This window comes from Anser anser (assembly GCF_964211835.1).
Source record: "Anser anser genome assembly, chromosome: 2".
Classification (NCBI taxonomy): Eukaryota; Metazoa; Chordata; class Aves; order Anseriformes; family Anatidae; genus Anser; species Anser anser.
Window position 1 is genome coordinate 162,660,452 of NC_139721.1, and position 27,984 is coordinate 162,688,435.

Genomic DNA, 27,984 nt, shown 5'->3' on the forward strand with positions numbered 1-27,984 from the left:
GGACATCGGGGACAGGAGCCGGGCTGCTCCCTGCCGAGCCCCCCGCTGAGCCCCCCACTGCAGCCGGCACCGCAGCCCCCCACCCCGCTGTGCTGGGACCAGCAACGAGTGGGCCACCGGCTGTCCCCGCCACCGCTGTGTCCCCCGGGATGCCACCCCCTGCCAGCCCCCCATTACCGGGCACGGCCGCCCTGACCGTGACACCCCCCGCGACGGGACTGCCTGCTCTGCCCCTGCCCCCCACCAGGGTCCCCACCCCGACAGCGGCAGGTAAGGGGGCGTTGCTCAATGTCAGCCCCGGGGGGGGGGGGGGCACACAACCTCCCCATCCCCTGGCACCACAGGGGGTGAGATGGGGACAGGGGTGTCCCTGGGGCAATATGGGGACAGCTCCCCGGGTTGCTGCTGGGGGGGGGGGATATGGGGGATGCCATGGGGCCAGGGGTCCTGTAGGGTTGGGAGCGTGTAGGGTCAGGGTGTGCCATGGGGTGGGTCCCACGGGGCCGGGCATTTATGGGGCAGGAGGTGACAGCCCAGAGGTGCCGCTGGGAGCAGGCACTGCCCTGGGGCTCGCCCCCAGCCCCTTGTCTCCCCCCCCCCAGAGCTGCTCCTGCCCCGGCTCCTGTGCCCCCGGGACCAGTTCCCCTGCGATGTCCTGGGCTGTGTGGATGCCGCCGCGGTCTGTGACGGGCGGCCCGACTGCCTGGACGGCTCGGACGAGGTGCACTGTGGTGAGCCCCCCCCACCCCCCCCCACGCCTCCGCAGAGCCCACACGGAAAGGTCCTGGGGGTGCCGAGCCCCCCGGCCCTGCCCGCTACCCCCGGCTGAGCCCTGCCCCTGCCCGCCCCACAGGCACCCCCCCCACCTCCAGCAGCCCCCCAGCCCCCCTGCTCTGGCCCCCCGGGCCCCCCCCCACCTGCTCCCCCAAGCAGTTCTCCTGCGGCACCGGCGAGTGCCTGGCCCTGGCCAAGCGCTGCGACCTGCACCGGGACTGCGCCGACGGCTCCGACGAGAGCGGCTGCGGTGCGAGGGGACGGGGGGTGGGGGGCGTGGGGGGGGTTGGGATGGGATTGGGCGGGATGGGATGGGATGGGGATGGGATGGGATGGGGATGGGGATGGGATGGGGATGGGATGGGATGGGGATGGGGATGGGGATGGGGATGGGGATGGGGATGGGGATGGGGATGGGGATGGGGATGGGATGGGATGGGGATGGGATGGGGATGGGATGGGATGGGGATGGGGATGGGATGGGGATGGGGATGGGGATGGGGATGGGATGGGGATGGGATGGGGAGGGGGATGGGGATGGGGATGGGATGGGATGGGGATGGGATGGGTTGGGATGGGGTGGGGATGGGGATGGGGATGGGGATGGGATGGGATGGGATGGGGATGGGATGGGGATGGGATGGGATGGGGATGGGGATGGGATGGGGATGGGATGGGGTGGGATGGGGATGGGGTGGGGATGGGGTGGGGATGGGGTGGGGATGGGATGGGGATGGGGATGGGGATGGGATGGGATGGGATGGGGATGGGGATGGGGATGGGGATGGGATGGGGATGGGGATGGGGATGGGGATGGGGATGGGGATGGGGATGGGGATGGGGATGGGGATGGGGATGGGGATGGGGATAGGGATGGGATGGGGAGGGGGATGGGTTGGGATGGGGTGGGGATGGGGATGGGGATGGGGATGGGATGGGATGGGATGGGGATGGGATGGGGATGGGATGGGATGGGGATGGGGATGGGATGGGGATGGGATGGGGTGGGATGGGGATGGGGTGGGGATGGGGTGGGGATGGGGTGGGGATGGGATGGGGATGGGGATGGGGATGGGGATGGGGATGGGGATGGGGATGGGGATGGGGATGGGGATGGGATGGGGATGGGATGGGGATGGGGTGGGGATGGGGTGGGGATGGGGTGGGGATGGGATGGGGATGGGGATGGGGATGGGGTGGGATGGGATGGGTGAAACACAGTGGGACAGGATGAAACTGGATAGAATGGTTGGGATGGGGACAAGGAAGGGGATGGGGACAGGGACAGAGACAGGGATATTGATGGGGATGGGGATTGGGATGGGGACAGGAATGGGGAAGGGGTGTCCCTTCATCCCAGAGCATCCTGTGCCTGGCCAGCTCCAGCCCTCTGCCCCTTTGGGGAACCCAGGAGACTCCAGGCTGGTGGCACTGGGGCTGGTGACACTGGGCTTGGGACACCAAGCAGGGCTGAGCAGAGGCTCTGTCCCTGCGGGACCCCCCCATGGGGACAAGCCCCAGGCGTGGGGAGGGTCCGGGGCAGCCCTCACCCCGCTCTGTCCCTGCCAGCTGACTGCATCCTGTCCCCATGGGGTGCCTGGAGCGAGTGCAGCCGCTCCTGCGGGCTGGGGGTCACTGCCCGCCAGCGGGCCGTGCTGCGGAGCGCCCTGCCCGGGGGCACCTGCCTGCGCCCCCACCTCGACACCCGCTCCTGCTTCCTGCGCGCCTGCCCAGGTACCCGCCCCCCACGGGACCCACGCTGCTGGGGGGGAGGGGGGCCCTGTCCTGGGTGGGTTGGTGGGGGTGGGTGGTGGGGACATTGTGGTGGTGCGGCATGGCAGGGTGGTGGGCAGCGCGGTGGGGTACAGAGGCACCCCATAGTGATGGGGCATGGTGGCATGGGACAGTGGTGGCACGGGACGGTGGCTGGCACATCCCTGCACGCCAGCCCCCAGGCATGGCCATCCCAGCAGATGGAGTGGGGGACATGGGGGGGCCATGGTGGGGGTTTGTGCCACGTCCCAAGCCTGTGCCAGGACGGCGTGGCCGGGCTGGAGGGGGCCAGGGCCACGGCAGGGCGATGTGGGTGGGTGGGCAGGGAGTGCCCCCAGTGCCCCCGTCCCGCTGCCCCCCAGTGCCCGGCGCCTGGGCTGCGTGGGGCGCCTGGTCCCCCTGCGACGCCGAGTGCCAGGGAGGGGTGCGGAGCCGCACCCGGAGCTGCACCGACCCCCCGCCCAAGAACGGGGGCCAGACCTGCCCCGGGGAGGCCCTGCAGAGCCAGCCCTGCAACCTGCAGCCCTGCGGGGACACGCAAGGTACGGGGCGGGGGGACGCCGGGAGGGGGACATGGAGGTGGGGGTGACGGGGACAGCGATGGGGATAGGGCTTTGCGCTGGGGCACGGGGACGTGTGCGGCGGGGGGGTGGCACGGGGCAGCACCCCACCCTCACAGCATCCTCCGCCCCCCCCAGACTGCGGCCCCGGGATGGTGCTGGTGCGGGCAGGGGACTGCGCGCGGGGCCTGGTGCCCCCCTGTCCCCAAGCCTGCGGGGACCTGAGTGCCACCGCGAGCTGCCAGAGCCCCTGCCAGGAGGGTGAGCGACGGGGCTGGGAGCGGCGCGGGGTGCCGGTGAGGGCGCAGCGGGGCTGAGCCGGTGCCGCCGGGCAGGCTGCCGGTGCCCGCCGGGGCTCTTCCTGCAGGAGGGCGCCTGTGTCAACGCCAGCCAGTGCCACTGTCACCTGGGCCAGCAGCGCTGGCCACCCGGCCACGTCTTCCTGAGGGACAACTGCAGCCAGTGGTGAGCAGCAGCGACGCGTCCCCTGCCCTGCCTGCCACGTGCTGCCCCGTGGCCGCTCCTCGTCCCTGTCCCCGTGGCTGAGCCCAGCTTCTGTCCCCAGCGTGTGCCTGGACGGGGCGGTGACGTGCGAGGACCTGGCCTGTCCTGTCGCCTGCGGCTGGTCCGCCTGGTCGCCGTGGACCCCCTGTGACCGCAGCTGCGGCGTGGGGACGCAGGAGAGGTTCAGGTGTGGGGCTGGGGAGGGGGCCCGGCCCCGCGGTGCTTGGTGGGGACAGGGGACAACACAGCGCCATCCCCGCAGGTCCCCTTCCAACCCTGCAGCGGCCCACGGCGGAGCCCCGTGCGATGGGGACGCCCGGGAGGTGCGCGAGTGCCACACGCCCTGTGCCCCCGGTACGTGCACCCCGCGTCCCAGCGATGGTGGGGGGGGCTGCTCCAGGGACCCCTGACACCCCGGGGACAGGACGGCTGCCGTCCCCTCTGCTCACACCGCCCCCAATGGGGGTGACTTGGGGGTGCCCGCGGTGGCTGCTCCAGTGCCACGCGTCCGTCTGTCCCCGCAGAGCCGAGCAGCGGCTGGAGCGCCTGGACCCCCTGGTCCCCCTGCTCCCGGAGCTGCTTCCACCACGTGGACCACCGCGGGCGGCGGCGCCGATTCCGGCACTGCGAGGGGCCGGGGCCGGCAGGCACCTGCCCGGGGCTGGGGGAGCAGGAGGAGCCCTGCGACACGGCCCCCTGCCCGGGTGAGTGCCCCGGCCAGCTTGGGGCACGCTGGGGGCGTGGGGGGCTGCTGGGTGCCGCCAGAGCCATGGGTCTGGGGGAGGCTGGACCCACCAGAGAGCCCCTGCTGCACGTGGGGGTCCCGGGATGTTTGTTGAGGGGGGGTCACGAGCCCGTCTCCCCGCAGTGGCAGGCGTCTGGATGCCCTGGTCCTCCTGGTCCGAGTGCTCGGCTCCCTGCGACGCCGGCGTGCAGACGCGCAGCCGGGCCTGTGCCCCCCCCGCCTTCGGGGGGGCCGAGTGCGCGGGCCCCCTCCTCCAGACCCGCGACTGCAACACCCAGCCCTGCGGAGGTGGGTGCCCGGCGGGACGCCGGGCTGTGGCTCCCCGGGGAAGGGGTGGGGGGGGTGCCGATACCGAGCCCTGCCGCCCGCTGTCCCCGCAGCGCAGTGCCCCGGCAGCATGCGGTACCGCACGGCCGAGGAGTGCCGGAGCGAGGGGGGGCCCTGCCCGCGGCTCTGCCGGGACCTGGGGCCCGGCGTGGTGTGTGCCGCGCGGTGCCAGCCCGGCTGCCGCTGCCCCGCCGGGCTCCTGCTGCAGAACGGGACCTGCGTGCCGCCCAGCCGCTGCCTCTGCCACCACCGCGGCCGCCTCTACCAGCCCGGTGACACCGCCGCCCTCGACGCCTGCAACAACTGGTGCGGGGTGACACCGGGGATGGGGTCCGGGGGGGGTCCCGGGGGGTCCAGACCTACTTCCACTTACATCCCCTTGCTTACATCCCCTCTCGTGCAGCACCTGCGTGGCTGGGGAGATGGTGTGCGGCACGGAGCCCTGCCCAGGTACCGGCCCAGTGGGGGACACAGGGGTTGGGGGGGGGTCCCGGTGCCTGCTGGTGCTGGGGGGAGTGGGGTGGGCGGGTGCAGCGAGTCCCCGCAACCCCCCCCCCAGTGCCCTGCGGCTGGAGCAGCTGGACGGCCTGGAGCTCCTGCAGCCGCAGCTGCGACGTGGGGACGCGGCGGCGGTACCGGGTGCCTGCTGTGCCCCCCCCGGCCGGGGGGGGCCGCCCCTGCCAGGGACCCAGCATGGAGGTGGAGTTCTGCAGCCTGCAGCCCTGCCGTGGTGAGCAGCCCCCAGCCCCCGGGGCCCCCGGGGAGGGTGTCCCCAGAGGGGTGCCATGGGGAGAGTGTCCCCGGGTGGGTGTCCCCAGGTGGGTGTCCCCAGGTGGGTGTCCATGCACGCATATCTTGGGGTGTCTGTTCCCAGGGTGGGTGTCCCCCAGCGAGTGTCCCTGGGGAGGGTGTCCCTGGGAAGTGCGCCCCCTCCCCCCCCAGGTGGGTGTTTTGGGGTGGGTATCCCTGGGTGGGTGTCCCTTGTGTGGGTGGCTTTGGTGTTGGTGTCCCCGGGGTGTTCCTGGTGAGGATGTCCCTGCATGGATGCCCCAGGGTTATCCCTGGGTGTCCCTCCGGGTGGGTGTCCCGGGATGGGTGTCCCTGGGGTGGCTTCTCCTGGGTGGGTGTCCCTAGAGAGGACACCCCCCGGGATGGTTGTCCGTGGGATGGGTGCCCCCGGGTGGGTGTCTCCTGGTGGTGTCCCTGTTGGGGGGGTCTCTCCGGGGGGGTGTGCAGGACCGGGCAGCACCTCGAGCCTCCCCCCTGTGTGCGCAGGGGCCGTGGCGCCGTGGGGGCCGTGGTCGGGGTGCTCGGTGCCCTGCGGGGGCGGCTACAGGAACCGCACGCGGGGTGGCTCCCCCCTGCGTGGCCTCGAGTTCAGCACCTGCAACCCCGCGCCCTGCCCCGGTGAGCCCCCTCTGTCCGTCCGTCCGTCCGTCCGTCTGTCCATCCGTCCGTCTGTCTGTCCATCTGCCCCTCTGTCTGTCCACCCCAGCAGCCCCTGTCCCCACCCTCTGTGGCACTTGTCACCCCGTGCCGTGCTGTGGCACACTGGGGGCACCCCAGCTCCCCACAGGCATGGTGGGGGCGCAGAGCCGTGTCCCCCCCCCCCCCCGCCTCTACCCCCCGCTGTCGGGCAGATGCACACCGGTGACACCCCACCACAGTGCTGGGGGTGCTCAGGGGGGTGTCTGTGCCCCCCCCTGCAGGCGAGGAGCCAGGTGTCTGCCCCCCCGGCAAGCAGTGGCAGCCGTGCGCCCACGTCCCGGCCTCGTGCGCGGAGCTGAGCGCGGCCCCCACAGCCGGTGGGCACTGCCACCCCGGCTGCTCCTGCCCCCCGGGGGCCCTGCTGCTGGTGAGCGGGGACGGGGAGGTGGGGACGGGGTGGTGGGGACCCCCCCAGCATCATATCCCGGTGCTCCATACCACAGAACGACGAGTGCGTGGCGGAGGAGGCATGTCCCTGCGCCCTGGACGGCGTGCTCTACCTGCCCGGGGACGCCGTGCCCCGGGGCTGCCAGAACTGGTCAGTGCTCATCCGGGGGGGGGACCCGGCTGCTGCAACCCCCCCACCCACCGCCGCCCTCTGTCCCCAGCTCCTGCATCGCCGGCCGGGTCACCAACTGCTCCCAGGTGGCTTGTGGTGACGGTAAGACCCCCGCCAGCTCCTGCCATGCCCCCTGAGCGGGGCATCGCGGGGTGGCTGCAGGGACAGCCCCTGACCCTGCCCTGGTGTCCCCGTGGGGACCCGTCCCTGCTGTCCCCTGTGGCTGGTGGCCCTGGTGCCTGCGGTGGAGTTATGGTGACAGGAGTGGGGGGGTCTGGCTGCCTCTTTGTCCGGGGATCTGTCCCAAAAGGGAAGGATTTGTCCCAAAGGGAGCGACCTGCCCCAAAAGGGAGGGATGCGCCCCAAAAAGGAGGGATGTGCCCAAAATGGGGGGATGTGCCCAAAATGGGGGGATGCGCCCAAAAGGGAGGGTCTGCCCGAAAATGGGGGAGGAGGGGAAGGGAATCTGCCCCAAAACGGAGGGATGTGTCCCAAAATGGGGGGACCTGCCCCGAGGCGAGCTCCAGGTTGCACCAGTGCCCCCACACCTCCCCACCTGGGGCCCACGCTGATGCCCCCTGCCCGGGGCAGAGGGTGAGCCCCAGACCCCCTGGACCCCCTGGACCCCCTGGAGCGAGTGCTCGGCCTCCTGCGGGCCTGGCCACCAGCGCCGGTACCGCTTCTGCACCCCGCAACCCGGGGCACCCTGCCCCGAGCCGCAGTCCGAGGAGCGCCCCTGTGTCCTGCAGCCCTGTGCCTGTGAGTGCCCCCCCGAGGGGGTCGGGGTCCGGGGGGGCTGTGCCGGGTGCTGAGCCACTCCCTGTGCCACAGGGCCGGGCGGCTGGAGCCCCTGGAGCCCCTGGAGCAGCTGCAGCCGGAGCTGCGGGGCCGGCGTGCGCAGCCGGAGCCGTGCCTGCTCCAGCCCCGCGCCCCAGGGCCAGGGAGACTTCTGCGAGGGCCCCCCCACGCAGCTGGAGCCCTGCAGCACCCAGGAGTGCCCCGGTGAGCGGGGCTGGGGTGGGGGGCCAGGGGGGGGAGCAGGGGGTCCCATGCTGATGTCCCCGTCCTGCTGCAGCTCCTGACTGCGCTGCGGTGCCGGGCTCGGTGTTCAGCCCCTGCGGCCCCCCCTGTCCCCGCTCCTGCGATGACATCTCGGTGAGTCGTGACCCCCCCCCGGTCAGCCCCCCACCCCCCCCACCCTGCCGGTGTCCCCAGCCCTGACCGCTGCCTGTCCCAGCACTGCGCCTGGCGCTGCCAGCCCGGCTGCTACTGCACCGGGGGCGCGCTGCTGGACGCGCCGGGCACGGCGTGCGTGGCCCTGGAGAACTGCACCTGCCTGGACCTGCGCTCCGGGCAGCGGCACCGGCCCGGCCACAGCGTGCCCCGTGGGGACGGCTGCAACAACTGGTCAGCGGGGATGGGATGGGACGGGGGTGGCGGGGGCACCCAAGGGACCCCACCGCCCCATCCCCATCCCCATCCCCATCCCCATCCCATCCCCATCCCCATCCCCATCCCATCCCATCCCCATCCCCATCCCCATCCCATCCCATCCCCATCCCATCCCCATCCCCATCCCCATCCCCATCCCCATCCCTTCCCATCCCATCCCCATCCCCATCCCCATCCCCGCTCCCCACTGTTCTGCTCTGCCCCGCAGCACCTGCACCCGGGGGAAGCTGCTCTGCACTGGCCTGCCCTGCCCTGGTGGGTGCCCCACATGGGGCGAGGGACGGGGACGGGGCTGTCCCCACACAAGGGACACCACAAATGCCCCCCCCTGCCCTGCAGTGCCCGGCGGCTGGTGCGAGTGGTCCCCGTGGACGCCGTGCTCGAGGACCTGCGGTGAGGAGGCCGCCATGCGGCACCGCGCCTGCTCCTGCCCCGCACCGCAGCAGGGGGGCCCGGGCTGCCCCGGGGGGCAGGAGGGGCTCGGGGACGCCGGGACCCAGCTGCAGCGCAAGGAGTGCCCCAATGTCCCCCCCTGTCCCGGTGGGTGTCAGGGTGGGGGGCACCGGGTGCGCAGTGCGGGGTGACCCCGCGGCTCAGCGCCTGTCTCTCTCCTGCTCACAGAGGATGGTGCCTGGGGAGCCTGGGGGCCGTGGTCGCAGTGTGGGGGCTGCGGGGGGCAGGCGCTGCGCACCCGCACCTGCTCCGGGCCCCCGGCACGCTTCGGTGGCCAGCCTTGTGCCGGCGAGGCGCGGCAGAGCCGGCCCTGCCCGCGGGGTGCCGGCGGCTGCCAAGGTGAGGCTGTGGGGTGCTGGGGGGCACGGACCCCTCCCCAGACCCCTCTCCGGACCCCTGCCCAGACCTCGCCCTGGTGGGGCCAGGCGTGCCCCGTCCTTGGCCCCCTGGGACGTGTCCGCTCCCCGCAGGGTGCGGCGGGGACCTGGTGGCCTTCGCCTGCGGCAAGCCTTGTCCCCGCTCCTGCGCGGACCTGCGGGAGGACACGGCCTGCCTGGACGGGCCCCGCTGCCAGCCCGCCTGCGCCTGCCCCCCCGGGTTGCTGCTGCAGGATGGTGCCTGCGTCCCCCCGCAGCGCTGCCGCTGCCCACGGGGTGCGGGGATGGGGTGGAAGAGGGGGGGCAGGCGCTGGGTGCCGCTGGATGGTGGGCATGGGTGCAGGGTGCCTGTGGTGGCAGGGATGGGGTACAGGGTGCAATAGGGTGACAGGAATGGGGTACAAGTTGCTGTGGGGTGCTTGGGACGGGGTCCAGGGTGCTGTCAAATGGCAAGGATGGGGCGCAGGGCGCTGTGGGGTGGCAGGGATGGGGTACAGGGTGTAATAGGGTGATGGGGATAGGGTGCGGGGTGCCTGGGGTTGTGGGGATGGGGTACAGGGTGTATAGGGTGATGGGGATGGGGTGGAGGGTGCCATGGGGCAACAGGGATGGGGTACAGGGTGCTAATGGGGTGGCAGGGGCACAGGAACAGGGATATGCCAAGGACACAGGCAGGGCACAGGAGGTGCTGGGCAGGGTGGGACTGGGGCCAAGGGCTTCAGTGGCCCTGCACCAGGGTGTGACACATGCCTGCACCCCCCCCCCCCCCCCGCAGGGACCCCCGAGGAGGGGAGCGCCTGGGGCTGGGACGGGGCAGCCCCCGTGCAGGAGCTGCAGCCTGGCGAGACCTTGCAGAGACCCTGCCAGAACTGGTGAGTGCCCCCGTCCCCACACCCAGCCCCGATGGGGAACCCCACGGGACCATCCCGGTCCCGGTGCACGGGGGTGGCACGTGAGGAGCCCCCACCACCAGCCCTGACCCCTGCCCCCCCCCCCGTCCCCCAGCACGTGTGAGGCAGGGGCGCTGCGGTGCCGTGCCGACCCCGAGTGCCGCGTGGACGGGGGCTGGAGCCCGTGGGGGCCCTGGTCCCGCTGCTCCCCCGGCTGCCGCGCCGGCACCCAGGCCGCCTCCCGGCAGTGCAGCAACCCCGCGCCACAGCACGGGGGCCGGGGCTGCCCCGGGCACAGCCAGCGCCAGCGGCCCTGCCCCGCCACCGAGGGCTGCCCAGGTGAGGACACCGGCACGGCCGGGGGGGCACGGGGTGCGTGGGGTGCGTGGGGTGCATGGGGTGCACGGGGTGCACAGGCTGGCATAGGGTGTGCAGGGTGGCACGGGGAGGGGATGCCTGTAGGACGGTGGGTGGCACAATGTGCTGCCCTGCTGGGCGGTGCCGTGCCGTGCCATGCAGTGCGGTGCTGTGCGGTGCTGTGCCATGTGGTACGGTGCTGTGCAGTGCCGTGCCGTGCCATGCAGCACGGTGCAGTGCCGTGCCGTGCCGTGCCGTGCCATGAGCTGCCAGACAGTGCCCCGTGGTGCTGTGTGGCACAGCGTGGTGCAGGGCTGAGCAGTGCAGCGTGGTTCCACCTGTTGCAGTGCGGTGCCACACAGCGCGACGTAGCGCTGAGCGGTGCAGTGCCGCGCCGCATGGTGCAGTGCGGTGCGGTGTGGGTGATCCAGCTGGGTCCTGCCCAGGGCTCTTTCCCCACGGGGTGGGGGTGCTGGTGCCACCATTGGTGCTGGCACAGCGAGCAGGGCCGTGCTGGTCACGTCCCCACCACCGGGGCGGTCGGGGTCCCCCCGCGCCCCCACGTTGCTTCCCCTGTCCTGCAGAAGAGGAGCCGTGGGGCGAGTGGTCCCCGTGGGGGCCCTGCAGCGTCTCCTGCGGTGGGGGGGAGCAGCTCCGCCAGCGGGACTGCCCCCCCCCGGGGGGGTGCCCGGGGCTGGCCCTGCAGAGCAAGACCTGCAACACCCACGTGTGTCGGGGTGAGTGCTGTGCCCTGCCCCAGCGCCCTGCACTGCCCTGGGGTCCTCGGGGTGGCACGGAGGGGATGGAGCAACGTGGTGCGATGGGTGGGGGGGTGGAGTTGTGTGGGGTGCATAGGGTGGTGTGGGGTGCTTGGGGTGGCGTTAATTGAAAAGGGTGGCACGGGGTGGATGGAGGGGCATGGGGTGGCACATGGGCTCCTTGGGGTGGCACGGAGTGGATGGGGTGGCACGGGGTGGATGGAGGGGTACAGGGTGTCATGGGGTCCTTGGGGTGGCATTAATGGGAAGGGGTGGCTCGGGGTGGATGGAGGGGCATGGGGTGGCACAGGGTGTCACAGGGTCCTTGGGGTGGCATTAATGGGAAGGGGTGGCACGGGGTGGATGGGGGGGCATGGGGTGGCACCCGCAAACCACGTCCCTGCGCACGAGCCGGGGCTGCGGGTGCTGGCGCGGTGGGGAGGGCACGGCAGCTCCAGGACCCCCACGGGTGCAGCCGCCCTCAGCCCCGTCCCCGCACAGAGGCGGGCTGCCCGCTGGGGCGGCTGTACCGTGAGTGCCAGCCGGGCGAGGGCTGCCCCTACAGCTGCGCCCACCTCGCCGGCCGCATCGCCTGCTTCCCCGGGGGGTGCCAGGAGGGCTGCCACTGCCCCGCCGGCACCCTGCTGCACCACGGACAGTGCCTGCAGGTGAGTGCCCTCACCCCCTCCCGGCACCCGGGGGTCCCGTGCCCCTTCCCCACCCCTGCCAGCCCTGGCCATGTCCCCTGCGCTGCCCGGGCACCCATGGGTGCAGCTTCTCCACTGCACCCAGCCTCGTGGTGTGAGCTTCTCCTGCTTCCCCTGCTCCTGGGGTGGTCCTGGAAGTGTGTGCCCAGGGCTCTGGGTGCTCCCCAGTGCCATGGGGGCTCCCTGGGGCTGTGGGCACGATGCTCATGCCCTATGCAGGAGTGTCCCTGCGTGCTGACGGCCGAGGTCCTGCGGGAGCTCCAGAACAGCTCCGCAGACCCCCAGGAGGCCCCCACCCTCCTGGGCACCCAGGGGATACCCCTCACGCTGGACCAGGAGGTGCCTCCCGGCAGCACCCTCCACTCCCCCTGCACCACCTGGTGAGTGCCGTGGGACCCCTCCCCACGCACCATGCTCCCCTCCCCATCCCCATCCCCTGCTCCTATCCCTATCCCCATCCCCATCCCATCCCCTTCCCCTGCCCCCTCCCGGTCTCACCCTGCCCCTTCTCGCCCAGCACCTGCCTCCACGGCCGGCTGAACTGCTCGCAGCCCCTGTGCCCGCGGGACGGGGGCTTCGCACCCTGGGGCCCCTGGAGCAGCTGCTCACGGAGCTGCGGGGGCCTGGGGGTGAGGACCCGTCAGCGGGGCTGCACCAGCCCCTCGCCTGCCCGGGGGGGCCGGGACTGCGCCGGGCCCCGCTCCGACAGCAAGTACTGCCAGAGCCCCGAGTGCCCGGGTGGGTCACAGCCCCCTCCCTTTGCCTTGACGGGGGTCACAGCCCCCTCCCCTCGCCCTGCCGGGGGTCCGGCTGCCCCACTGGGGCCGGATCCATGTGGGCACAGAGCTGGGGTGCGGGGGTGTCACCGCCTGCTCTGCTCCCTGCAGCTGTGGCCGTCCCCACGAAGGAGCCCAGCCCCAGTGTCCCAGGTGAGGGCTGTGCCGTGGGGGGGTCTCACTGCCCTGGGCATGGTGGGGGCCCCTCCCTGGAGCTCCCTCCCTGCCCGGGGGGGTTCTGGCACCAGGGGGGGCCTCGCGCTCCTGGCAAGCCCTGGCCCTGCTCCCAGCCCCCCTCATCCCCCCCCATCCTGGGCAGGTGCTGAGGAAGAGGAGGGCTTCGGCCCCTGGTCCCCCTGGAGCCCCTGCTCCAAAACCTGCACCCGCCCCGAGCGCCCGGCCACCAAGACCCGCGAGCGCCTCTGCACCGGGGCCGCCAACTGCAGCGGGGAGAGCTTCCAGGAGCAGCCCTGCAACCTGCCCCACTGCTCAGGTGGGGCTGGGGCCGTGCCCTGCCCCGCCGCCCAGGGGCTGGGGCTGTGCCCCACTGCCCGGGGGCTGGGCACCATCCTCTGCGCCCCTGCCCGGGGGCTGGGGCTGCCAGCATCCAGTGGCGCAGCCGTGGGAGGTGCCATGCCCTTCGTCCCCGTGTCCCCACAGACACCCCCCCATGCCAGGGCGAGGACTGTGCCGGCCTGAACTGCTCGTGGACGCCATGGGGTCCGTGGGCCGAGTGCTCCCGCAGCTGCGGCGTGGGGCTGCAGCAGCGCCTGCGCGCATACAGCCCCCCCGGCACGGGGGGCCGCTGGTGCCCGGGCATCCTCAGCGCCTACGTGCAGCGCCGCTTCTGCAACCTCCAGGCTTGCAAAGGTGGGGAGCAGCGGCAGCAAGGGGGGGTCCCCAGCACCCCAGGGAGGGTCCCCAGCACCCTGGGGGCTTTGCCTGGTCCTGGCTGGGCACCAGCCCCCGCGGCACCTGGGTGTGACGCCCGTCCCCTCGTGTCCCCGCCGGCGGCAGTGGACGGCGCCTGGTCGGCGTGGAGCCCCTGGTCCCGCTGCGACCGGACGTGCGGGGGGGGCCGTGCCGTGCGCTCCCGCTCCTGCACTCGTCCCCCCCCCAAGAACGGGGGGCAGCGCTGCCCGGGCGAGCGGCACCACTTGCGCCTCTGCAACCCCCAGCCCTGCGGTAGGGAGCGCGGGGGGTCGGGGATGGGGACGGGCACCCTGGTGCCGTGCTGATGGGTGCCCCCCTCCCAGGGACCGGCTGCCCCCCCGGCATGGCCCTGGTGGCTTGTGCCAGCCGCTGCCCCCGGCGCTGCGAGGACCTGCAGGAGGGCATCGCCTGCGGGGACGAGGAGCGCTGCGAGCCCGGCTGCCGCTGCCCCAACGGTGAGTGCTGGCCTGGGGGGGTGCCGGGGGGCAGAGCCTGGCCCCCTCCCCCCCGGGGGCTGTGGGGTGCCCTTGGGGCCTGCTGGATGTGCACGCACCGTGTGGTGCCGTGCGCGCACTGCAAACAGGCGTTCATGGAGAGCTGCCTGCACGGGTCTGGGCACATCCTGACGAAGGCTGAGCTGCACACAGAGCACACAGTGCACACGCACACACACACGCACACGCACGCGGCAATGCCCAGCCTGGCGTGGCCACGCGCTGACGCTGCCCGCCCGCAGGCACGCTGGAGCAGGATGGCGGCTGCGTGCCCCCCGCGCACTGCGAGTGCACCGACGCCCGGGGCCACAGCTGGGTGCCGGGCAGCACCCACCACGACGGCTGCAACAACTGCACGTGCCGGGAGGGCCGCCTGCGCTGCACTGACCGCCCCTGCCCGCCGCCGCACTGCCCCTGGAGCCGCTGGTCCCGCTGGTCCCCGTGCAGCGTCACCTGCGGGGACGGCCGGCAGACGCGCTTCAGGTGGGGACGTGGCCCACGGGGACCGTGCGAGGCGGTGTCAGGGACCTGCCACCCACGCGTCCCCTCGCTTTGTCCCCTGGCAGGACCCCCGCGTCAGGCTCGTGGGACGAGGAGTGCCGGGGGGAGCATGTGGAGAGCCGGGGCTGCGCGGCGGGGCCCTGCCCGCCCCTGTGCCCCCAGGAGGGCTGGGAGAGGCGCCTGGGGGACACGTGGCGGCAGGGCGAGTGCCAGCAGTGGTCAGTGTCCTCGTGGGCAGGGGGCCAGGAGGGGCTGGGGCTGCTTCTGCATGACCTGTCCCATGGGCACCCCCTGTCCTGTGGGCACCCCTTCCCCCATGGGCACCCCCTGTCCCGTGGGCACCCCCTTCCTGTGGCACCCACCCCCCCATCCCCTCCCGCAGCACCTGCACCCCGGAGGGCACGGTCTGCGAGGACGCCTCCTGTGCCGGTGAGTGCTGCGCACCCCTGGGTGCAAAGCCCCAGCCCCCCGCCAGCCTCCTGGGGCCAGGAGGGGGACGGAGGGGACCGAGGGACACCGTGCCCTGTGACGTGCCACCCTGCCATCCCAGGGCCCGAGCAGTGCACGTGGGGCGCGTGGAGCCCCTGTTCCCAGACCTGCGGCACCGGCCTGGCCACCCGGGAGGGTTCCTGCCCCTGCCCGACCCCCGGGACCCCCGGTGCCCCCTGCAACGACAGCACTGGGACTGGAGCCAGCCCGCGCCGGGAGCTGGAGGCTTGCTACCTGCAGCCCTGCCCAGGTAGGGGGGCAGGCACGGGCAGGGGGTGGTGGGCCCGTGCCCAGCCCTCATCCCTGGTCCCCTCTCTGCCCCAGACGAGTGCTCCTGGAGCCCCTGGAGCCCCTGGAGCCCCTGCTCCTGTAGCTCCCCCCTGCAGCACCGGCACCGGCACCGGCACGGCCCCGGCACCTGCGCAGGGCTGGACGTGGAGCTCCGCGACTGCGACACCTCGGGGTGCTCGGGTGAGGAGGGGGCTGGTGGGGACCTCCTGCGCTGGCACTGCCCGGCGCCGTCACCCTCCCCAAACCCGCCTGCCCCTGCCTCCTGCCCTGCCCCTGCCCATCCTGGTGCCTCCGGGGGTGTCTGAAGCTTCTCCTCTCCCTGCAGAAACCGGCTGTGAGCCCCCCTTCGAGTTCCAGCCCTGTGGCCCCCCCTGTGCCCGGCTCTGCTCCTCCCTGCAGCGCCCGCAGCTGTGCCCGGCCCTGCCCCGCTGCCTGCCCGGCTGCTTCTGCCCCCAGGCAAGGGCAGAAAGGGGCGAGGCCGGGCTGGGTCTTGTGGGGTGGGGGCCACCCTGGTGTGCTCTGAAGCCTGTGGGGTCAGGGAGGGCTCAGGAGGAGCCTGGTGCCCGCAGCGAGCCCTGGGCGCAAATGGATGGCTGCGGGGACGCTGCGGGGACTTTGTGGGGATGCCGCGGGCACATTATGGGGACGCTGTGGGGATGCTGTGGGGGTGCTGAGGGCACACACCATTTGCCCCCCCTCCACGTCCCTGTGTCCTGGCAGGGGCTGCTGGAGCAGCGCGGAGCCTGCGTGCCCCCCGAGCAGTGCGACTGCCTTCACGCCAACGGCTCCAGCGGCCCCGTGGCCCTGGCTCCAGGGAGCATCGTCCTGCTGGGCTGCAAGAAGTGGTGAGGGGGCCGCTGGGGGGCCGGGGGGTCGCCCCCACACACGGGGGGCCGGAGGTGCCGGGAGCTCACCGCTGTTTCCTCGCAGCGTGTGCCAGGACGGGGCCCTGCGGTGCAGCAGCGAGGGCTGCCAGGGTGAGTGTGCCCCCCACGCTGGGATGGGACCCCCGGCCCCTCCTGCCCCATGGGTTGTGCCCGTGGTCCCACGTCCCCTCGGGGGCACCCTGGGGGTTCCTGCCCACCCAGCACCCCCCGTGTCCTGGCAGGGCTGCTCCCGCTGAGCCCCTGGTCGGAGTGGGCGCCCTGCAGCCCCTGCCTGCCCCTGCCCGCGCGGCTCCTGCCCCAGCCCGAGGAGGCCCCGGGGGACGCCGTGCCCCAGGTTTCGCTGCAGCACCGCTACCGAGCCTGCCTGGACCCCGAGACCGGCCTGCCCTGGGCCGGGGACACGGCTGCTTGCTCAGCTGAGCTGCGGCAGGAGCGGCTCTGCCCGGACCCCCCCGTCTGCCAAGGTACCGGGGGTGCTGCAGGGTGTGGGGGTGAGGGACCCCCGCTGCAGGTAGGTGACGCCCGTGTCCCACAGAGCTCTGCCTCTGGAGCCCCTGGGGGCCCTGGGGGCCCTGCCAGCAGCCCTGCAGCGGGGGCTTCCGCCTGCGACACCGCCACCTCCAGAACCCAGCGGGCAGCGGGCAGTGCCCGGGGGCGAGCTCCCAGAGCGAGAGCTGCAACACTGCCGTCTGCCCAGGTAACATCCCCATCCCCATCCCATCCCATCCCATCCCATCCCATCCCATCCCATCCCATCCCATCCCATCCCATCCCATCCCATCCCATCCCATCCCATCCCCATCCCCATCCCCATCCCCATCCCCATCCCATCCCATCCCATCCCATCCCATCCCGTCCCGTCCCATCCCATCCCGTCCCATCCCCATCCCCATCCCATCCCCATCCCATCCCATCCCATCCCATCCCATCCCATCCCATCCCATCCCATCCCATCCCATCCCATCCCATCCCCATCCCCATCCCCATCCCCATCCCATCCCATCCCATCCCATCCCATCCCCATCCCCTCCCATCCCATCCCCATCCCATCCCATCCCATCCCATCCCATCCCATCCCATCCCATCCCATCCCATCCCCATCCCATCCCCATCCCCATCCCCATCCCATCCCATCCCATCCCATCCCATCCCCATCCCCATCCCATCCCCATCCCATCCCATCTCACCCCATCCCATCCTGTCCCATCCCATCCCATCCCCATCCCATCCCATCCCACCCCCTGGCCCCCCCCCCCAGGGGCTGCCCCCAGCCGCCCCCCAACACCCGGCCGCTGCTCCCAGGGGAGGTGTGCGAGGACCGGGGCAAGGCTCTCGCTGCCCCCTGTGCCAACGACTGCCCCCGCGCCTGCGCCGACCTCTGGCACCACGTGGAGTGCGTGCAGGGGGGCTGCAAGCCAGGTACGCACCCCCCCCACCCCGTGCAGCCTGTGTTCAGCACCCACCCATGCATCCCTGAACCCTTCCTGCCGGGTGCTCGCAGCACCCATGGGTGCACGGCTCCTCCTGTCCCTGCAGGGTGCCGGTGCCCCCCGGGGCAGCTGCTGCAGGACGGGGTGTGCGTGCCCGTCGCCGAATGTCGCTGCGGGCTGCCCGGGGCCAACAGCACCCACGAGGTCTGGCCAGGGGAGGCAGCCGAGGTGGAGTGCCACAACTGGTGGGTGCCGGGGGGCAGGGGACGGCGGGGGGGACACGGGCAGGACCGCGCCGTGCCCGTCACGCAGCCCCAGGGCGAGCGGGGGGCACTGAATGCCCTGGCCTTGGGCTTGGGCCCCCTCCTCACCCAGCCCCTCTTCCCCTTCAGCACCTGTGTGAACGGGACCTTGGCGTGCCCGGTGCTGGCGTGCCCGTCCTACGGGCCCTGGTCTGCCTGGAGCCCCTGCTCCAGCACCTGCGGGGGCGGCCGCACCTCCCGGCACCGCGCCTGCCTGCCGAGCCCCGGCGGGGTGCCCTGCGCGGACACCGGCACCCAGGAGACGGCCAAGTGCAGCCCCCAGCCCTGCCCCGGTGAGCGCCCGTCGGCACCCCCAGCATTGGCACCGGCACCGGCAGGGCCTGGCAGGGCATAGGGGTGGCACTGACCCCCATCTCCCCCCCCGCAGACGGGTGCCAGCTGAGCCCCTGGTCCCCCTGGAGCCCCTGCAGTGCCAGCTGCGGAGGGGGCAGCTCAGAGCGGCGCCGGGAGCTGCTGGGAGGCGAGGAGGAGCCGTGCCCGGTCCCGGTGCTGCAGCAGCACCGCGTCTGCAACGCCCGCAACTGCACGCCGGGTAGGGCAGCCCCAGCGTGGGCACCCTACGGAGGGTCCCAGGGGATGGGGCTGGCTCTGGAACGGCGGTGGGGTCGGGGGCGGTGGGATCTGCCCGCCCCCACTGACGCCAGCCCCCATCCCTGCCCCGCAGAGTGTCCCCGCAGCCAGGTGTACGGGGACTGCGCCAACGCCTGCCCCCACGCCTGCGCCCACCTCCGCCCGGGGACGCAGTGCCTGCAGCAGCCCTGCCAGCCCGGCTGCGCCTGCCCGCCCGGACAGGTGGGGCCGTGCCGCAGCCCCCGGGGGCACGGGGAACGTGGGCTGGGGTCGGGGCAGCAGCCTCAGGGTCCCCGGTCACCCGCAGGTGCTGCAGGATGGCGCCTGCGTGCCCCCCGAGGAGTGCCGCTGCGTGCTGGACCCCACCGTGCCCTGGGCGCTCAACCTCTCGCGGGAGGAGCAGGAGCAGGAGCACGCGCCGGGCAGCCGCCTGCAGCACCGCTGCAACAGCTGGTGGGTGCCCCTGCGCCCCACGCTGCCCCCCCCCGAGACCCACTTTGGGTCCGGGTGGGCTCTGAGCCCCGCTCTGTCCGCAGCACCTGCCTCCGCGGCACCTTCAACTGCTCCCAGGAGGACTGCAGTGGTGAGAGAACACCCTCTGTCCCTGTCCCCGTGCCCGTGCCATGGTCCCCGTGCCACAGCCGGGCCCTGCTCGCCCCCCCCCCCCCCCCGCAGTGGACTGCCTGTGGTCCCCGTGGTCGCCCTGGTCCCCCTGCTCGGTGACGTGCGGGGCGGGCGAGCGGCTCTCCCGCAGGCACCCGCTCCGGCAGCGCCTCTACGAGGGGGCAGAGTGCTTGGGGCCCCCGCTGCGCCGGGCTCCCTGCCACCTCCCCGACTGCGGTGAGTGCCCCCAAATGTCCCTGGGAGGTGGCTGGGGGGGGGGGACAAGGCACCACGGTGGGTCCGGCTGTGGGGACAATGCTCCCCAAGGTCTCACCCAGCCATGGGGGCATGGAGGGGGCAGCGAGGGAAGGGGCAGAGCTGTCGCCTGTGGGATGCCAGCCCTGGCGGGGGCTACCGCAGAGGTGGCAGTGCTGGCAGTGCCCAAGCACCCGGGTGGGTTTGTCTGCCTCCGGCTGAGCCTCTCCGGTTGCCACGTGCCCGAGGGCAGGGCCAGCGCGCGGCCAGTGCCGGTGACATGTCGTGCACCACCGGTGACGTGTCCTGCACCGCCGTCAGCCTGCCCGGAGGGTGAGCGCTGGCAGGACCCCGGGGTGCAGGGCCCCGGGGTGCCACCAGGCTGCGATCAAAGCTGCACGGACATCCCCGGTGAGGCCCCCCCTGGCTGCAGCGCGGCCCCGGCCCCCAGCTGTGCCTGCGAGCCCGGCCGCTACCGCAACAGCAGCGGCCGCTGCGTGCCCGCCGCGCTCTGCGAGTGCCTGCACCGGGGGCAGCTCCACGAGGTGAGCGGTGCCTGCGGTGCCTGCGGTGCCTGCGGGTGCCTGGGGGAGCCTGCGGGAGCCCGGGGACCCCCCCACCTCGCTGTGCTCACCCTCTTCCCCCCCCCCCCAGCCTGGCAGCGAGTGGCAGGAGGAGTGCGCGAGGTGCCGCTGCGTGGACGGCAGGGCTGCCTGCACAGATGGCTGTCCCCCGCTCTCCTGCCCCGAGGTACAGCCCCAGCCCCCCTGCTGCCCCCCAGCAGCCCCCCCTGCTGCCCCCCAGCTGCCCCCCCAAGGCTCCGGGAGAGGCTGATGCCGCTGTCTCTGCAGGGCGAGGTGAAGGTGCGGGAGCCAGGACTCTGCTGCCCCGTCTGCAGGATGGAATGGTTGGGTAAGGGCCTCCCAGGGAACCCCCCCGGCTCTGCCCCAACTCTTGGGGACCCCCCACCCACGTGGGGCTGGCCAGGCGGCCACAGGGGAGCTACAGCTCTGCCCCCCCGCCCCTTGCAGAGGAGCCATCCTCCATGTGCCAGCGCTTCACTGAGCTGCGCAACATCACCAAGGGGCCCTGCTCCCTGCCCGGGGTGGAGGTCAGCTACTGCAGCGGGCGCTGCCGCTCCCGCACCGCCGTCACCCCCGAGGTGAGCCCGGGGCAGCGCCAGGCACCAGTGGGGTGCCCCCCTCGTGGTGCCGGGGGTCTCGGGGTGCACGCAGCCCGGTGACAGTGCCGCTGCGCAGGAGCCGTACCTGCAGACGCTGTGCGAGTGCTGCAGCTACCGCCTGGACCCCGCCAGCCCCGTCCGCATCCTCAGCCTGCCCTGCGCCGGCGGCACGGTGGAGCCGGTGGTGCTGCCCGTCATCCACAGCTGCGAGTGCAGCAGCTGCCAGGGTGAGGGGGACTGGGGGGCTGGCGTGGGGGTCCTGAGCAGCTCTGGGACCCCCTCGCTCCATCCCCGGGCCCCTCCTCACCCCGCTGTCCCACAGGGGGGGATTTCTCCAAGCGCTGACGTCCTGGCTGGGTGGATGCTCCTCCTGTGTGACGGTGGTGGAGGACCCCACGGCACCCCGGCTCCCCGGCCCCCCAGCCCAGCAATAAAAGCACAAGCACCCAGCTCGCCCGTGCCTTGGTGGGAGTGGGAAATGGGGAGGTGGGAGGGAGCAGGGCGCTGCACTGGGGGATATATGGGGATGGGGATGGCTGCAAGGCGAGGGTCTGGGGTGCTTGAAGGTTTCCAGTGGGTCCAGGGCACCTCTGAGATCCCCGGGCCCCCTGCTCTGGCTGTCCGAGCACCCACCATCTGCCCACCAGGCTCTGCATCACCACCAGCTGCCCACCCTGTGGGCACCCCAAAGGCACTGCAGGTGTGGGGGTCTGGCTCCCTGGGTGCTCCCCAAGACCCTGCCAGTCTCCAAGACCCTGGGGGGGTCCAGGCTGCCCCACACAGCTCCCCCAGCGTAGCCCCTGCCCCAGTACTCATGTCCCCATGGCGAGGCCGTCACCTGCTGCCCTCACACCTGAGGCCACCACAGTAGATGGGACGGCAGCGGGGAGAGGCACCAGCCCGTGCTCCTGGCACCCTGTGCTCGTGGTGGCACAGTCCCCAGAGCGTCACGGCCCCCAGAGCGTCACATTCCCCAACATGACACGGTCCCCAGGGTGTCCCCCCCCAGGGCAGGTGGCTGCTTGCACCCAACGAGGTGCTGCTGTGCCATGCCGTGCCGTGCCGTGCCATGGGGTGTGCTCCCAAATTGGAGGTGCCGAGCTGCCCTTCTGCTCCTGCCCTTCTGCTCCTGCCCTTCTGCTCCTGCCCTTCTGCTCCTGCCCTTCTGCTGCCTTGACGGGTGCCCGAGCAGCCCCCACCTGGCGCACGGAGCCCAGCGGGGGGTCACTGCCTCCCCCCAGGGCAGAGCCAGGCCCGCAGGTCCACGGCCGCCACCCTCCACCACCCGGGGAAGGGGCTTTAAAATAGCAAACCTCTGAGCACAAATGGATTTTTTTAGCATTAGTGATCCTGGGGGGACACACCAGCCCAGGGCCCCACCAGCACCGCGCTGGGCAGGGCCGCTCCCTGCCCTTCGGTGTGCCGGTCGCTACGAGATATTTTCATCCTGACAAAGCAGCCTCGCTTCTTTTATGCTGCTTCAGATAAGGGATGTCCAAGAACGCATGTGTGGAAAAGTGCAGCTTTGTGCCTGGGGCAGGTTTGTGGGGGAAGCACAGTTTAGAAGGCGGGGAGGTGACAGGTTGGGCTTTGCCCTGAAAAATCGCTCAGGTTCCATCCCCTGCTGATTGAAAACAGCAATAATACCAAAAAACTATGTGCTCGTGGGCTGGGCAGGCGGCTCCCTGCAGGGCCTGGGGCCCCCACACCTCTCACCATGCCCAGGGCCCCCTGCCCCCAGCCCAGGCTGCCCCCAGCCCCATCCAGCCTGGCCTTGGGCACTGCCAGGGATGGGGCACCCACAGCTCCTGGGGGCAGCCTGCGCCAGGCCTCACCGCCCGCAGGGGGAAGGATTTCTGCCTTGGATCTAACCCAAACCCACCCTCTTTTACCTTAAAACCATCACCCCGTGTCCTGTCACTACCTGCCCTTGTAAAAAGTCTCTCTCCATCTACTTTATGTCCCCTTTAAGTGCTGAAAGGCTGCAGTGAGGTCTCCCCAGAGAGAGAGAAGCATCTTCCCTCCTTTCCTATAAAACATCCCCGATGAATTTTGATATATTTATTTTTTATTTTGATTTCCCTGCCACAAGCGGCCAGATGGCAGCTAGCAGCTCGCTCATGCAGCACGCTGCCACTGCGGTGTGACTCGAACACAGCAGGGAAGAGGAGCTGCACTAATGCCCACTGACGGGGGGCTCGGCCCAGGGGCTCGGGGGGGGCTCCGGCTGCCCACAGCACCGGGCTTTGCTGCTGCACCTCAGCGCAGTCTGGTTGGGGGGGGGGGGATGTCGGTGAGGTGGGGGGAGCAGCCTGGGGACAGGGCGCAGAGGCGAGCACTGCCCTGCTTGCTTCGGGAGCACCCTCCTTGGAGCACGGCAAGGTGGCTGCGGACGTGGGTGCGGGCGCTCCTTGGGGCGAGCCGGCAGCAGCACCCGGAGCCGTGCTCCCCACTCACGTGTGGCTCCGCTGGTGGAGCCGCGGGCACCTGCCCTGGGTGAACGCCTTCCCGCAGTCACCGCACACCCTCGGCCTCCCGGCAGCCTGCGGGGCCGCGGGCGGCAGTTTTTGAGGAGCGCCGGGGCCCTGCGCCCGCCCCGGCTGTGGCCCCTGCTCGGCGTGGGTGCGCTGGTGGGCCAACATGATGCCCTCGTCCCGAAAGCGCTTCTCGCAGCCGGCGCACTGGAAGGGTTTGGGCTCCGGCCGCGCGCTCGGCGGGACCGGCCGCCCGTCCTCCAGCGCCCGCGGGCCCCGGTGTATGCGCTGGTGGCTCTTCAGGTGCTGCTTCTGGCTGCAGGTCTTGCCGCACTCGCCGCACTTGTAGGGCTTCTCGCCGGTGTGCACCCTCTCGTGGATGATGAGGGTCTTCTTGTCCTTGAAGCGCTTGGGGCAGCGGGCGCAGGCGAAGGGGCGCTCGCCGGTGTGGATGCGCTGGTGGCTGACCAGGTGGTGCTTCTGGCTGAAGCGCTGCCCGCACTGCGCGCAGGAGAAGGGCTTCTCGCCCGTGTGCACGCGGCGGTGGCTCAGCAGGTGGTGCTTCTGGCCGAAGCGCTTCCCGCAGTCGGCGCAGCAGAAGGGCTTCTCGCCGCCGTGCACCTTCTGGTGCGACACCAGGATCTGCTTCAGCCGAAAGCTGCTGCCGCACTGCGGGCAGGAGAAGGGCCGCGCCGCCGTGTGCGTCTGCTGGTGCTTCCTCAGGTCCCGGCTCTTGCCGAAGCTCTTCCCGCACTCGCCGCAGGCGTGGGGGCGTTTGGGGCCTGGGGGGCCGCGGTGGGGCCGGGATGGTGGTGGCAGGGCTGGGAGGCAGAGCCCGGGGCCGGGGGGCTCCCCCCGCCCCGCGTGGATTTTCTGGTGCCGCTTGAGGTCCCCCTTGGAGGGGAAGCCCTTCCCGCAGCGCGGGCACTTGAAGGGCCGCTCGCCCGTGTGGCTCCTCTCATGGATGGTCAGCGCCGTGTTGCTCTTGAAGCTCTTGTCACACTCCGGGCACGTGGGCGGCTTCCTCTGCAGCGGGGGGGCCGGGAGGGGCTGGGGGCAGGGGCATCCCGCCGGGACCCCCCCTCTCCTGCCCACCTGGCACCGCCGGGGTGTCCGTGGGGTGGAGGTGCTGGGCACCGGCGGCTGCTCCGGGCCTTCCTCCGCCTCCCGCTTGGCTCCAGCGTCACCGTCTGCTGGGAGGGCAGGGTGGGTGTCACCCCCGGGGCGGCACAAGGGAGCCCCCACCCCGGGGGAACAGCATGCACCCCCTGCCCCGAGCCCGCGTCCCGCCGGGCTGACGGGGGGCAGCCCCCCGCAAACAAACCTTACGGGGCGTGCGGGGGCCAGGGGACGGGGCTGTCCCCACGCCCGCCCCCCGGCTCCCCCCCCGCTGGTACCCGCCTGGCCAGGGGGCCGGGTGCCTCCTCCCCGCCGCGGGCTCCCGGTGCCGTCCCGCACTCAGCATCTCCTCCTGCTCCATCTCGCAGATGATCTCGGGCTTGGTGCCGGGGCAGCCTGTGCGGGGCAGACAGAGCGGCCCCCTCGCGCGCTGCCCCCGCGCTGCTGCCAGCCCCGCAGCCCCCCCCGCGGCCCCCCGCATCTCCTCCTGCTCTGCTCCAGCTGCGCGGCCCTGCGGCGATGCCAGGCAGCCCCTGCCAGCCTACAGCTGCGCTGCTGCCGTCCCCTCGCCTGCCAGCTCTCCTTGCCTTGCTCTCGGCACCGCCTCTGCACTCCCGCATTTCACCTGCTCCCGGCCAGCCTTTCTACCAGGACTGCTGTCCTCAGGATACTGCCTGGGCAGTGTAAAAACCTGCAAGTATAACCACTAAATCAGCGTCCAGACGTGGAACGGGAGCAGACGGATTTTCAGTTCCCAGGACTCCAGCTCTGTCACAGAGGAGAACCACGGCTCGGCCCCAGCCCCGCGGCTCCGGCGCGCTCCTCACCCAGCGAGGCGAGCACCTCGAAGTTCTCCAGCATCACCTCGCGGTACAGCTGCCGCTGCCAGCCCGCCAGCTCTGCCCACTCCTCGGGGGAGAAGTAGATGGCCACGTCCTCAAACGTCACCGGCATCTGCAGCGACAAGCCAGGAGCTCGGCACGCTGCGCCGCGCCAACGAAAATCCGCGGCTCCTGCTGCTGCCGCTGCTGCCCGCGGCCCACGGGAGCTGAGCGCGACTGCAGCACTGGGGAGCAGGGGGCGAAGCAAAGCAGCTCTCTGCCACGATCCTGCCCCCACCCTGCTTTGCAGGAGGCTGGGGGGCTGCGGGGGTGCCGGCACCTCAGCCAGGAGGCGCAGCGGGGTCACCGAGCACCATGGCCCCCGCTCCCCAGCAGCCCTTACGGCGTGCCTCCCTGCGGAACGCCGCCCGCGCTGCCTCGCCGCCTTCCCCACCGCTACGCTTGGAGGTAAATTCGGCCCCAAGCAAGACAGACGGGTGCTGAATGCTCAGAGGAGGGGGGACTGTGCCCTTCCAGCCCCCGTGTGCTGCCCACTCGTGTCCCTCACCCCCCAGCAGCCCCATGACACTCGGTTTGGAGCACAGGGCTGCCAGCAGGCAGCTCCCGCTGGCAATGCTCTCAGTGGGCCCAGCTCGGGGCCAGGCACCAACGCCTCCTGCATGGGACCAGGTCTCAGAGCGCTTCTCGCCATTAGGGCATCGCCCCGGGTGTGGGGTGCCCCTGCCCCACAGGAGCAGCACCCAGCAGCACTGGAGACCCGGCTGTCCTAGCCCACGGGGGGAGCCAGGGGGGGACCGCAGCACCCAGCCCCTGCGCCCCGTCCCCCTCCCAGCAATTTGCCCTCCCAGGCAAACCCCACTGCCTCCGTCTGCCGCCCCCATCACCCCTGCCCTGGCCCTGTTTGCAGCAGGGTCGCCCCCACGGCCGGTGGGGCCACGGCTCTGCCACGGGCACGGGCAGCCCGGGTGCAGCCCCGGGAGCTGCAGCCCTGTGCACTGCCCGCAGCACAGATGGACGGATCCCAGATCTGTCACCGATCCCGGATATGGCTTCGCCCGAGCCCCCGGGGGTGGGCACAGAGTCACGGTGCCAGGGGACAGGAGCATTACGGGGGCCACCAGGCTGCTTTACCGTGAGCGCCGCCGCGGCCCCGTCTGCGCCCAACCCCTGCCCGAGCAGCCGCCGCCCGCAGGCTCTCAGCGCGGGGAGGGAAGCGTGCCCAGGCATCGGTCCATGCAGGCAGGGTCGGGTGCTCCGGGTCTGCGGCGAGGCCCGTCCCGCCGCTCAGCCACACGGGTGCACAGCGACAGACGGCCCTGCGGGTTCTGCCAAACACAACATTTGGCGTAAGGAACCAAAAGGAGGCGGGAGCCGGCCCACCCATCAACCACCGCATTCCCCAGCGAAACACTGGGGGTGTGGGTGGGGGTCGGGGCCAGGAACCCCCCGTGCAGCGGGACCTGCCCCTCTCCCAGCCCCCCGCCGCAGCCCCGCGCCCCTGCGCAGCCCTGGCCCGCAGCCCCTACCTGCGCCGCCCGCCCAGCACGGCCGTGGGCACGGACAAAGGCGGCCCTGGGAGCCGGGGGCTGCGTCAGCTGCCGGGCCTCGCCGCCACCAGTGCAGCACGGGAGCTGTAGTCCTGCTGCCGCGCACTGCACGGCTCGGTACGGCACGGCACGGCTCGGGGATGGATGGCCCAGCACGCCTCGGTGACGCACGGCACGGTGCTGCCCGGCACAGCACCGCTCAGCGTGGCCCAGCCCGGTGCATCTCCGTGATGCACGGCACGGTGCTGCCCGGCACAGCACCGCTCGGCACAGCGCTGTGCCCCCCCGGCTGTGCCGGCACTGCCATGCCCCCACCCCACTGCCTTGCCCTGCGCCGGGCAGGGGCTGCTCCGGCCCTGGCGCTTCAGCAGCTGCAGTGGCCCCAAGGCTCCTCGTGAGAAACTAAGTAGTGTTTTTGCAGTAGAGAATTACTTTTCTGTATTCCAAGGTAGTTGTGTAGTCATAATAAGGAGATAAGTAGACAAGCGGACAGTAGAAGGCCTCACTGCTCCAAAATAAGGTGGAAGCTTGAGAAAAACAGGATGAGCAGCGTGGGAACAGTAAAACAAAGATCACAGGTTCTTGAAACATAAAAAAGGAGAAATTAAAGGGTTGAAAAAAAAGAAAAAATGTACACACATGGTATAGCGGAGCGTCGAGTAGCTTGTGAACCTGTAGTACTCAGCCAGTGAGGAAACAGGGGAGGTGATCAGGTGTTGGGTAATAGGGAATAAGACGTTATGATTTGTTTACTACAATGCGCTCCTGATTGACAGGACGCCCACCATTGCAATCGCGAATAAAATAGCTTCATAGAAGGTCCTGTCTGAAGAAAATTATTTGGGATTTTTTCTCACGTCCTGTAACAGGCATGGGCGCAGCTCCCGTGGGACCCCCGCAGCTCTGCAGGGCCTGGGGCACCAGGGTGCAGCGAGAGCCGAGCGCCTCGCAAACACCACCCCGGGCACCTTCTGCAGCAGCGAGCGCTTCTCCTGGGCACAGAGCGTGGTCTGCTCAAGGTCACGGGGGTTCTGCTCCCGTCCCCAACGCCGCTCCTGCAGCCCCCAGCCCAGCCCGCACCCGGTGCCGCTGCCCCCCCCAGCACCGAGCGGGTCCCCCCCTGCCGGTGCCCAGCTGCTCCCCACCTCTGCCCATCGCCCTGCTGCCGCGGGTGCTGCTCCCTTCCCTTCTGTCCCCTCATCTGCTGTGCGCGGGTGGTGGCAGGGACCTGCGGGTGCCACAGTCATGGAGTCCTTCAGGTGGGACAAGACCCCTGAGGTCGTCTCGCCCAGCCTCTAACCCAGCACCGACGAGGTCCTCCACACCGCTGGGCTCTGCGTGTACACGTCTCTTGAGGACCTCCAGGGATGGTGACCCCCCACCACTGCCCTGCGCAGCCTTCCAGTAAAGAAATGTCTCCTAATATCAAACCTAAACCTCCCCTGGCGCAACTTGAGGCCATTTTCCCCTCGTGTTTGGGAAAAGAGCCTGATCCCTACCTTGCTTCAATGTCCTTTCAGGTAGTTTTAGAGAGCAGTAAGGT

The 27,984-nt window shown here is 71.5% G+C and overlaps 2 protein-coding genes across 4 annotated transcripts in view; one reads left to right on the plus strand and one right to left on the minus strand.

Moving 5' to 3' along the window:
• LOC310894876 (SCO-spondin-like) overlaps positions 1-24,120 on the plus strand; it is a 40,617-nt gene extending 16,497 nt beyond the window's left edge. Inside the window, 58 exon segments of the mRNA XM_083825517.1 lie at positions 1-270; positions 603-731; positions 854-1,024; positions 2,344-2,508; positions 2,910-3,089; positions 3,246-3,368; positions 3,443-3,572; positions 3,673-3,798; positions 3,874-3,965; positions 4,136-4,315; positions 4,480-4,644; positions 4,737-4,989; positions 5,087-5,133; positions 5,243-5,410; positions 5,959-6,090; positions 6,393-6,538; positions 6,615-6,709; positions 6,780-6,832; positions 7,322-7,489; positions 7,562-7,732; positions 7,806-7,885; positions 7,968-8,137; positions 8,391-8,437; positions 8,522-8,722; positions 8,804-8,974; positions 9,106-9,288; positions 9,788-9,884; positions 10,018-10,241; positions 10,844-10,996; positions 11,519-11,685; positions 11,944-12,104; positions 12,242-12,993; positions 13,161-13,370; positions 13,518-13,685; positions 13,757-13,888; positions 14,170-14,410; positions 14,494-14,646; positions 14,811-14,857; positions 14,979-15,167; positions 15,242-15,388; positions 15,534-15,664; positions 15,929-16,053; positions 16,139-16,185; positions 16,317-16,559; positions 16,631-16,792; positions 17,398-17,514; positions 17,632-17,770; positions 17,918-18,120; positions 18,216-18,380; positions 18,513-18,640; positions 18,726-18,871; positions 18,955-19,001; positions 19,094-19,258; positions 19,598-19,821; positions 19,931-20,026; positions 20,128-20,188; positions 20,308-20,438; positions 20,536-24,120. Of these exon segments, the coding sequence (XP_083681643.1) occupies positions 1-270; positions 603-731; positions 854-1,024; positions 2,344-2,508; positions 2,910-3,089; positions 3,246-3,368; positions 3,443-3,572; positions 3,673-3,798; positions 3,874-3,965; positions 4,136-4,315; positions 4,480-4,644; positions 4,737-4,989; positions 5,087-5,133; positions 5,243-5,410; positions 5,959-6,090; positions 6,393-6,538; positions 6,615-6,709; positions 6,780-6,832; positions 7,322-7,489; positions 7,562-7,732; positions 7,806-7,885; positions 7,968-8,137; positions 8,391-8,437; positions 8,522-8,722; positions 8,804-8,974; positions 9,106-9,288; positions 9,788-9,884; positions 10,018-10,241; positions 10,844-10,996; positions 11,519-11,685; positions 11,944-12,104; positions 12,242-12,993; positions 13,161-13,370; positions 13,518-13,685; positions 13,757-13,888; positions 14,170-14,410; positions 14,494-14,646; positions 14,811-14,857; positions 14,979-15,167; positions 15,242-15,388; positions 15,534-15,664; positions 15,929-16,053; positions 16,139-16,185; positions 16,317-16,559; positions 16,631-16,792; positions 17,398-17,514; positions 17,632-17,770; positions 17,918-18,120; positions 18,216-18,380; positions 18,513-18,640; positions 18,726-18,871; positions 18,955-19,001; positions 19,094-19,258; positions 19,598-19,821; positions 19,931-20,026; positions 20,128-20,188; positions 20,308-20,438; positions 20,536-21,330 (9,782 nt within the window). The 3' untranslated portion in view covers positions 21,331-24,120.
• On the minus strand, positions 22,506-27,836 carry LOC310894871 (uncharacterized protein). 3 transcript variants are annotated; one of them, XM_083825508.1, is made up of 5 exons: positions 26,421-27,832; positions 26,026-26,219; positions 24,880-25,006; positions 24,335-24,448; positions 22,506-24,123 (listed from the first exon to the last, which is right to left on the minus strand). In XM_083825508.1, the coding sequence occupies exons 2-5, from the start codon at positions 26,119-26,121 to the stop codon at positions 22,913-22,915; spliced, it is 1,548 nt and encodes a 515-aa protein (XP_083681634.1). In that variant the 5' UTR covers positions 26,122-26,219; positions 26,421-27,832; the 3' UTR covers positions 22,506-22,912. The 3 variants fall into 3 exon arrangements, with proteins under 3 accessions (XP_083681634.1, XP_083681635.1, XP_083681636.1); XM_083825509.1 differs by lacking the exon at positions 26,026-26,219 and having other exon boundaries at positions 26,421-27,836; XM_083825510.1 differs by lacking the exons at positions 24,880-25,006; positions 26,026-26,219; positions 26,421-27,832 and adding an exon at positions 24,640-24,743.
• Between the last annotated feature and the right edge of the window lie 148 nt (positions 27,837-27,984).

Bases quoted from the DNA above. Each gene is read 5' to 3' on its own strand.
- LOC310894871 (XM_083825508.1), bottom strand. From the start codon at position 26,121: ATGCCTGGGCACGCTTCCCTCCCCGCGCTGAGAGCCTGCGGGCGGCGG. The intron at 24,449-24,879 runs GTGAGGAGCGCG...TGCCCCGCACAG, and splicing joins CGAGGTGCTCGCCTCGCTGG to GCTGCCCCGGCACCAAGCCC. The intron at 24,124-24,334 runs GCGGGTACCAGC...CCCTCCCAGCAG, and splicing joins GCACCCGGCCCCCTGGCCAG to ACGGTGACGCTGGAGCCAAG.